This window comes from Strix aluco, chromosome 3 (assembly GCF_031877795.1).
Source record: "Strix aluco isolate bStrAlu1 chromosome 3, bStrAlu1.hap1, whole genome shotgun sequence".
Classification (NCBI taxonomy): domain Eukaryota; kingdom Metazoa; phylum Chordata; class Aves; order Strigiformes; family Strigidae; genus Strix; species Strix aluco.
The window spans coordinates 32,983,253-32,992,496 of record NC_133933.1 but is presented as its reverse complement, the minus strand read 5'-3'; the positions used below and the strand labels follow the sequence as shown (position 1 = coordinate 32,992,496).

General features: G+C 56.4%; 1 protein-coding gene across 1 annotated transcript; it reads left to right on the top strand.

Moving 5' to 3' along the window:
• The first annotated feature begins 2,905 nt into the window (after positions 1-2,905).
• On the top strand, positions 2,906-7,200 carry ZFP36L2 (ZFP36 ring finger protein like 2). The gene is made up of 2 exons (XM_074818026.1): positions 2,906-3,194; positions 3,816-7,200. Exons 1-2 carry the CDS (start codon positions 3,144-3,146, stop codon positions 5,274-5,276), a joined length of 1,512 nt encoding a protein of 503 aa, XP_074674127.1. The 5' UTR covers positions 2,906-3,143; the 3' UTR covers positions 5,277-7,200.
• Positions 7,201-9,244: the final 2,044 nt, after the last annotated feature.

Sequence of the window (9,244 nt, the reverse complement as noted above, 5' to 3'; positions counted from 1 at the left end):
GAATGCACACTACCCAGCTTAACAAGCCACACTGTGAGTTAGGCTAAAAATTGTTTGCCTCTGTTTTGAGCTCCTGGGGAAAGAACAGCCTAGATTATGTCTAGAAGCCACTCTTAAAAATAGTCAAGACCTGTACAGTTAATTTAACAGCTGCTAGTTTTGCCACACCTTTCCAACATTTTTGAGCTAGTGTAGCAACAGCTTTTATAGTGGAAAACAAACAGAACTTTGTACAGTATCAAAATTACTGTACGGTTGTGTGACCTTGCTCGTGCCAGTGGTTAGCATAAGACTATCTAGTAACATTGGCTTTTTTTTTTTTACTGGGTACAATTTCAAATGCATATGTATATATATTCAATATCAACAAATGGATAAATGCAGACAGGTATCAGCATAGTAGTAGATCTACAGTGACCATAAAACTTGAGTAACTTTGTGAAGCCTTGAGGGCTTGGTTAATCGGTAAACCAAATGGCTCAAAAACTTGGTCTTCCTTATCGTGGTTTTAAAATGCAACTGAAACCTCTGTCATCCCGCCTTAGTTTATAGAGAGGACGTAAAAAAAAATTTTGTATCGGTGTGCACACATTTCACCAGACACTGCTGGTGGCCCGAGTTACTATATAACTACTCAATCAGGAACCTTTAAACCCTGCACAGCAATTGCAGAAGAGGGTTGGCAAAGTCTTGCGCGGGGGTATTTCTCAGCCGTGTGTTCCATCAGTTTACCCAAGCATTCCTCCAAATGACAGTGACGCGTTGCTCCTCGCATGATCATCATCATCATCATCAGACTGTTACCCAGTTCGCTAGCAGGCAGGATCTGCTCGGAGGGTGATGTTTTCATCACCGAGATGGTTGGGAGGAGGAAGAGTGGGATCTCGGGTCGGTACGCAAGCGAATCCCGAGTGGGCCGGGGAGGAGGTGACGGGAAGGGACGCACGGTGGTGGGAAGCGATGCTCGGTGGGGCGGGCGCCCGCGTCCCGCCCGCCGTCGGGGACCTTCCCCCCGGGGGGGAGCAGCGCCCGGTCGGCAGCTGCGACCCCTCCGCGGGGCTGGGGAGGGAAAGGCAGGAGGAGTTCACGTTTTCTTTTGGAAACCCCCGGGCAGCGGGACCGGCGGGTGCGGGCACTAGGGGGTGGCAGATCCCCGCGCAGCCGCTCGCCGCCCGGGCTGGCCGCAGGCAGGCGGGGCGGCGGGCAGCAAACGGGGCGGGCTGGCGACCGGGCGGGCTGGCGGCGGGGCCGGCTGCGCCGCTCCCCAAAGCGCCCGGCGAGCGGGGGACGTGCCGGGCTGCGGGGAGGGGCGAGGTCGGGGCGTTTTATCCCCCAGCTCCTCGTCTTTCCCGGGGGTTCTTTCTATCTCGGTTGCTAAACTCAGTCCTAACTTCGCAGGCCGGGCTTCTGCCTCCACGGGTGACGGCTCACGGGTGGTGCCGCGGGGCGGCGGGGGTGTGCGCGTAGCAGCCGGGGCCCGCCTGCAGCCCCCCACAGCCTCGGGGAAGGACGAGGAGGAGGGGGGGGGGGGGGGAGGAACCAAATGGGAGCGTGAGCCGCATGGCGGGAGGGGGCGGGGTCGAGTGTGAAAACCCGACGCGAAGTGCTCTAATAACCCCCCCGGACACCCCCGAAGTTGCTTTCCTTTGCAAATGCGTTTTCAAAGTGCAGGATTCCTGCTGACGTGGTCAGATTTGCACCCTCGGGTTTCCCGGGCCTGACATCCCGGCTCGGAAGCGAAAGAGGATCAAACGCCTCTGCTGGCTTTAGCAGCAATAAAACTTTACACGTCCCTCCATTTTCCCCTTCCCATTTGTCCCGGGGCTGAGCAAACGCGGGAGAGGACGGGGGGTGCAGAGCCGCTGCCTCCGCCGCCGTTCCCACGTCGCGGTTGCGCAGCCTTCACCGGCGCGGGGGGGCGGGGGGGGTACTGTGCACGGCGGCTCCCGGCCCGCCCCGGGCGGCAGCCCGCTCCCGGCCCGGGGACGGAGCCCCGCCGGCGGGGACCTGCCGCCGCCTTCGCCCCCGTCCCGCCAGCGGCGGCGGAACGGGGCGGGGGGGGGGGCAGCCCGGCGGGAGGGCTCCCGGGGCGGCGGGCGGGGGCCGCGGCAAGAGGCTGGCGCTGCCCGGCGGGTCACAAGACCTTGGCGGCTGCCGGGCCGCGGCGGGGGGCGAGGTGTGGCGGGGGTGAGCGCGGGAGAGAGGCGTGGGGAGGGGAGAGGGGCGGGAGGGGGGTGCATGGCGGGGGGGCGCAGATCAGCCTGGCCGGTGCAGGGTTAACGCCGCCTCGCCTTCGCGCCCGACCGCCAACTTCTCCCGAACTCCAAACAGAAAAAACCCGCCCCAACTCCCCGAAAGAGGGGAGAAGCGGCGGGACGCGCAGCCCGCGCCCAGCCGCCGTCCCGCCGGTCGCACCGGGGCAGCGCGGGCCCGACCTTTGTTTCAAGCCAATTACGTGGCAAAAGTTTATTTTCGGTGGGGCGGGAGGAAGAGGTGTCCCCGGCGCTACCGCGCCTCTCCCGCGGCACTGCGCGCCCGCCTCCGCTCGGCGGCAGCCGCCAACCGCCCGGGGCGGCTGCGCGGGCAGTGCGCGGCCGGCTGGCTGGGGCTGGGGCCGCCGCGACCGGGGGGGCGCCGCCGGTTTGGAGAGGGGTGCGCCGAGGGGCGCTGGGCAGGGGCCGAGCCCCGCTCCGCCCGCGCCGCCCCCGCACCCGGCTCGGGGGTCCCGGGGGCTGACGGAGGGGCCGCCGCTCCCCCCCCCCCCCCGGCCCGGCCTCGCCCGGCCCGCGCCGCCGTTCCCGGCCCTTTGCGAAAGTTGGGGGGGGCCCTGCTGGGCCCCGCCGGGCGGGGCGGAGCGGGGCGGGCGGAGCGGGGCGCCGCCCCCGCGGGCCGCGGCGGCGCGTTTATATGGGGGCGGCGCGGGGCGCCGCGGAGTTCCCGCAGTTCGCCCGCTGCTGTGCAGCCGCCGTCGCCGCCTCGGCCCGGCACCCGCCGTCCCGCCCGCCCCGCCGGGAAGGAGACGGGACCATTTCGGATCTCAAGCAAACGGCCCCCTCCTATCTAGTCGTGGCTTTTCCAAACCCTCCGAGGAGAGCGGGATCTTTCGGTCCTTCCTGTATTTCCGACCATTACAGGATCTAGAAATGTCGACGACACTTTTATCTGCTTTCTACGACATTGACTTCTTGTGCAAGGTAGGGCGGAGCGTAGCTGCCCAGGCGCGACCCGGGCTGCCAGCGCCGGGACGGTGCGACGGCTCCACGGGACGGTGCTGCGGGTCCCGGCGACGGCTCCCGGCGGGGCTGGGCCCGGGTGCGCGGACGCGTCGCCGCCCGGCATCTGGCCGCGTTAAAGCGGCGCGGGCCCGGCTGATGCAAGGCTGTGGGGCCTGGGGAGGGAGGGAGAGGAGGGAGGCGCGCCGTGCTGCACCCTCCCCACGGGGGCTTTCGGGGGGTGGGGGGGCTGCTTTTGCCGAAGTCGCGGAGGCGCCGGGCCGCCCCGCCGGCGCTGCGACGCCGAGAGGAACTTTTCCGAAGTGCCGCACGCCGGAGAGCCCGTAAAGGGGGGCTTCTCGCCGGCTCTGCCCCTCTCGCCCCGGCACGCCGGCGCTTGCAGCAGAGCCGCGCTCGGGACCGGCCGGGCGGCGCGACCCCCGCCCCGACCCCCGCCGTGCCGCGGAGGGGGCGCTGGGCGGCCGCGGGAGCCGTGGCGGTGGGCTGGCGGTCACCCTGCAACACCCCCCCCCTCTCTCTCCCGCTCCCTGTCTCCCCCGCCCCCTCCCTCCCTCCCTCCTTCCCCTCCCCCCGCCCCGGCAGACGGAGAAGTCCCTGACCAACCTCAGCAGCATGCTGGACAAGAAGGCCGTGGGGACCCCGGTGACCCCCCCCAGCTCCAGCTTCGCGCCGGGCTTCCTGCGGCGGCACTCGACCAGCAACCTGCCGGCGCTGGCCGGCGGCTCCAAGTTCCCCAGCCCCACCGGCTCCAGCTCTTCCTCCACCTCCTCCTCGTCCTCCTCCTCCTCCTCGTTCGGCAGCCTGAAGGAGACGGGCTCCGGCGGAGGCGGCGGCGGCAGCAGCAGCCCCACGGCCCTGCTCAACAAGGAGAACAAGTTCCGGGACCGCTCCTTCAGCGAGAACGGCGAGCGCAGCCAGCACCTCATGCAGCAGCTCCAGCAGCAGCAGCAGCAGCAGGCGGCGGCGGCCGGCAAGGGGGGCGGCTCCGGCGGCGGCGGCGGGGCCCCCATCAACTCGACGCGCTACAAGACGGAGCTGTGCCGCCCCTTCGAGGAGAGCGGCGCCTGCAAGTACGGCGAGAAGTGCCAGTTCGCCCACGGCTTCCACGAGCTGCGCAGCCTCACCCGCCACCCCAAGTACAAGACCGAGCTCTGCCGCACCTTCCACACCATCGGCTTCTGCCCCTACGGCCCGCGCTGCCACTTCATCCACAACGCCGACGAGCGCCGCCCGGCGCCCGGCGGGGGCACGGCCGCCCCCCCCAGCGCCGCCGCCGCCGCCGCGGGGCCGCACCACCACCCGCACCACCCCCCCCCGCACCCCGCCGGCAGCACCGGCGACCTCCGCGCCTTCGCCCCCCGCGACCACCCGCTGGGCGGCGGCGGCGGCTTCGGGCACCCGCGCGGCGGCGAGCGGCCCAAGCTGCACCACAGCCTGAGCTTCTCCGGCTTCTCCGCCCACCACCACCACCAGCACCACCACCACCACCAGCAGCACCACCACCCCCCGCACCCCCACGGCGCCGCCCCCCCGCCGCCGCCGCCGCCCGGCGGCCGCCTGGACGCCGCCCTGCTGGAGAGCCCCGGCGGGTCGCGCACGCCGCCGCCGCCCGCCTCCGCCTCCTTTTGCGAGGAGCTGCTCTCGCCGCCCTGCGCCAACAACGCCTTCGCCTTCTCGGGCCAGGAGCTGGGCAGCCTCATCGCCCCGCTCGCCCTCCACACCCAGAACTTCGCCGCCGCCGCCGCCGCGGCCGCCGCCGCCGCCGCCTACTACCGCTGCCAGCAGCAGCCGCCGCCGCCGCCGCCCGGCGGGGGCTGCCCGCCGCCCCCCGCCTCGCCGCCCTTCAGCTTCCAGCCCCTCCGCCGCCTCTCCGAGTCGCCCGTCTTCGACGCGCCGCCCAGCCCCCCGGACTCCCTCTCCGACCGGGAGAGCTACCTGAGCGGCTCCCTCAGCTCCGGCTCGCTCAGCGGCTCCGAGTCGCCCAGCCTGGACTCGGGCCGCCGCCTGCCCATCTTCAGCCGCCTCTCCATCTCCGACGACTAGGGGGGCCGGCCGCGGCCGGCACGTAAGTTGACGAGCGAAGAAAGCGAAGCCTTTCCTTCTCCGTTTCTTGTTCGTTTTGCTTTGTTTTGTTTTTTTACATATATATATATATCTATCTATATATACACCGAGAGCTGAACAAAACAAAAAACAAAAAAAGCATTTTGCAAAAGGGCAAATGACACGAACTGAACAAACCTATTTTTATAGAGAGACCTTGGAAGAGGGGGATTTTCGTTTCGGGGTTTTTTTTTTTTGTTGTTGTTGTTCTTTGGAGACAAGTTATAATATGCACCAGCAGCAGCCATTCCATCTGTGTTCAAAAAAAAAAAAAGAGCATTAGAAAAGACACCACCAGAAAGCAACAAACAATCCGGGGAGCGCAAGTCCTGCCTGTCCAGCTCCTCCAAACCTTCAGACACACACAAAAAGAGTTACAAACTAGTTTGTCTTTCAATCCAGTTCAAATAAAAACACAGAACATACTAAACCTATAAGCTTTTAAAAAAAAAAAAGAAAAATCCAACATCCTGCCAAGAATATGCCTTGATAACAACCTTCTTTTTTTTATATATCTATATATTATTATTATAACAAATGCTAAAACCTTCATTCCAAAGTTTAATATTGGTTCCATTGCCACCACTTAGTGGATGTTTGGCTTAGAACAATTTTTTTTGTTGTTGCTTTATTTGGAAGCACTCAACTGAGTTTAGTTTGTAATTGTTGGAGAATAACTGCTGATTTTTTTTAATTTTTTTTTTTAGCTGTTTGAGTTGATTGCATGAATGAGTCACTGCACACAACTCAATATGAAACTATTTAACTTATTTATTATCTTGTGAAAAGTATACATTGGTAATTTGTTCATACTGTATTTATCGGGTATGATGAAAAGCAATAGATATATATTCTTTTATTATGTTTAAATTATGATTGCCATTATTAATCGGCGAAATGTGGAGTGTGTTCTTTTCACAGTAATATATGCCTTTTTGTAACTTCACTTGGTTATTTTATTGTAAATGAGTAAAATTCTTAATTTAAGAGATTGTATGTAATATTTATTTCATTAATTTCTTTCCTTGTTTACGTAAATCTGAAAGATTGCATGGTTTCTTTATAGAAATCGGTCTCGATGCTGTGGAAGTAGTTTGAGGAATTTCTATGGGTTTTTTTTAGAATGTAAATGGTTGTAGCCCGTCCGAGTTGAAAAACAAACGAGAAAAAAACAAAAAAAAGAAAACCAACAACAAAAAAAAGACTGACTTAGCAATCAGACTTCAAAGTGGCAAATCTAATTCAGACTTGTTTAAAGTAACCAAAAAGTATTTTTTGTTGCCTAACTCCACCAATCACACTGTGATATAGTCTCAAAGTATGTAGCAATAATTGGGGGTCCCAGTATTATGTCTCACAGTGCCTTCTTGAGGGTCCATGCTTGCCTTAAATCTCTCTCAACCAAATAAGTATTTTTCTTAATGCTTGAGATAATTTGAATGTAGGGATGGGTTTTAACTACAGCAAAATTTTGCCACTCTTTATTTTGTAAGAATGGAGGCCATCTTTGGATCTGAAACTTTATACAGTACATGAACATATCTTGTTTAATTGAATTCCAAAACTTGTAATTTTTTTTTTTTCCTTATGTAGAAAGTCAGGAGTTTTCCAAAACTTTCCTGGACGGTGGATGAATGAGCAGTAGCTTAGTTTTGTTTGTACATAGGTACAGATTGAGCACTATGTACTCTTTTGGACTACTTTAACAGAAGTATGTTTTGAATGTAACTAAAGGATAAGTCAACTTGAGTTGTAATATATTTTTCGGGAGTCAGTTCACTACAAATTGTGTGAGACTGTAAACTTTGTACTGTAAATGTTTTGTAGTTCTCCCAATAAAATTTTTTTGGAAAAAAAAAAAAAAGTAACTCTCCAAACTGTTGAAGCCCTCCCTGTCTGCCAGGCAGCAAGTATTTCTTGCTAAACACTGCCACCACCCCCCAATCACAAATATGTCTAGCTACAGATTAACCAGTTTTCACTGCAGCTCCAGTACACTCCTGCAGCAATCACTGGTCGGCGGCCAAAGCTAATAAACGCTTCCAGAAGGTTCGGGAGTATTAGCGTTAGCAGTGTACTGTATGCTGCCTTTTTTCTTTTTTTTAATTCCTTTTTCAAAAAGAGGGTGAAGGATCAAACCTTTGCTGCTTGTAGCTTAACAGCTGGAGTGGAAAAATCTAGTAATGGCATTTATCAATTGCATAGCTTATGGGGATATGTGAGCGTGCCATTAGCTTTCCCAGCTTGTTTGGGGTAAGGAGGAAATGGCAGTTTGGGTAATAAAAAGGCATAATTAAGGTTTACCCTTTGTCCCAAAAGCTTTGTTCCTCTTCACTCGCAGGAATGCGGACTTCTGCCTCAACGCTCCCATCATCCAGCTGAGGGCATATCGGCGTTCATCAGGCTAGCACTAAACGTGTTAATCAGTTTTCAGGGCTGGAGTTTTAAACAAATCACCTTTCTGAGGGTATATTTATATAACAAAATACTTGGCGGCCTGGGGACTGTCCATTAATAATGGAGGAATTTTAGGTAATAACTCCACAGTTTGGTCCCTTACTCTAATCAGTCCCTTAAACGTTTAAGTCACAATTTCTACCGGCTTATTTTTGTTCTTTTGTCATACTAATAATAAATGTTGTTAACATTACGGCATTTCTGCACTGCCTGGACCGCCACAGTACTTTCTATAAATACAAGGTAGAATGTAATACCGGTGCCATGTGTTTGTGTAACAAACCTTGGACTGACTCTCAGTTTAAAATTAAAACAAACGTAAGCAATGTATGACAACACATCCCAGCTACAGCAATCACCCTTTCCTTTATGGATCGGTCTGACATTGGCTCAGAATTGGTCCCTTTGATTCCCAAACTGATTTCTGAAGAAACTTCCTTTCCGTGCTGCCTGCGGAGTAGCACTGAGCATGGCCGGGTGGGTCCTTCCCCAGGCATCGCTGGTACAGATAGTGGGGCTGCAAGGAGGAGGCGTTCACCACTATTTTGCAGGAACAGAAAGTAGCCGTTGGTTTGATTGTGCCTTAGTTGATGCCTTAACTCACTTTGGGGATTTTGAAACTTAATTGTCAAACTAAAACTGTGTTAATCGGGAGTGCATGTCTCATTTAGTTTCAGATTTCCTTCTTCCTTAGGTATGTTTCTCACTTCTCTCCCTTGCCCACCTCTTCCCCTGAGCCTGCCTTTTTCTTGCCACAGCAGATAAGGACCTTATTTATTGCTGTATTTCACTTATCTAGGACAGCTGTACTTCATCAGTGCAGTACTTTCATCTTCCCTGCGGTTTTCTGTTGGTTGGACAGGATCTCGGTGAGGGTGCCGGGGTTGGTTTTGGTGTCTCCTGTCTAGAACAAGACTCTGGAAGCTTGACAGCAGCTGCCCCACGTGAAACACAACTGCGCTGGAGTCAACGCCAGCGTTTCGTGTGTTGAAAAGGCTGCCAGGATGGAATGGGTGACAGCCCACCAGTGTCTCCCAGCGGACTAGTGGAGTGCCAGTACGTGGGGAGAGTGGGGCCTGAGCCACTCTCTGCCCTGCTCTGAGTGAGCGATGCTCTGAGGCCACCCATCCTGCGCCCTGGTTTGTTTGTATCTCTGCAAAAGTGTACTGCAAACAGGCTGTTACAGCGTTATGTGCTGCTGTTCAGAAAAACAGAAGTCCTTGAACTGGAAGATAAGTGTCTGTTTCTTCTGCAGAATCAAGTGTTAACCTTTAAACTGGTGACTTGATTGTTGATTTAAGCCGATGTTCTCTTGCTTTCACTTAAAAACTCAGCGAAGCATGTAAAGCTGGTCAGACCATTCAGAAATTTCCTGATACCTTGCAATAAATGGATAAACTCTGCATAAAAATAAACTGTCTTTCTTCAAGAGCTTTGGGATGAGAAGGAAC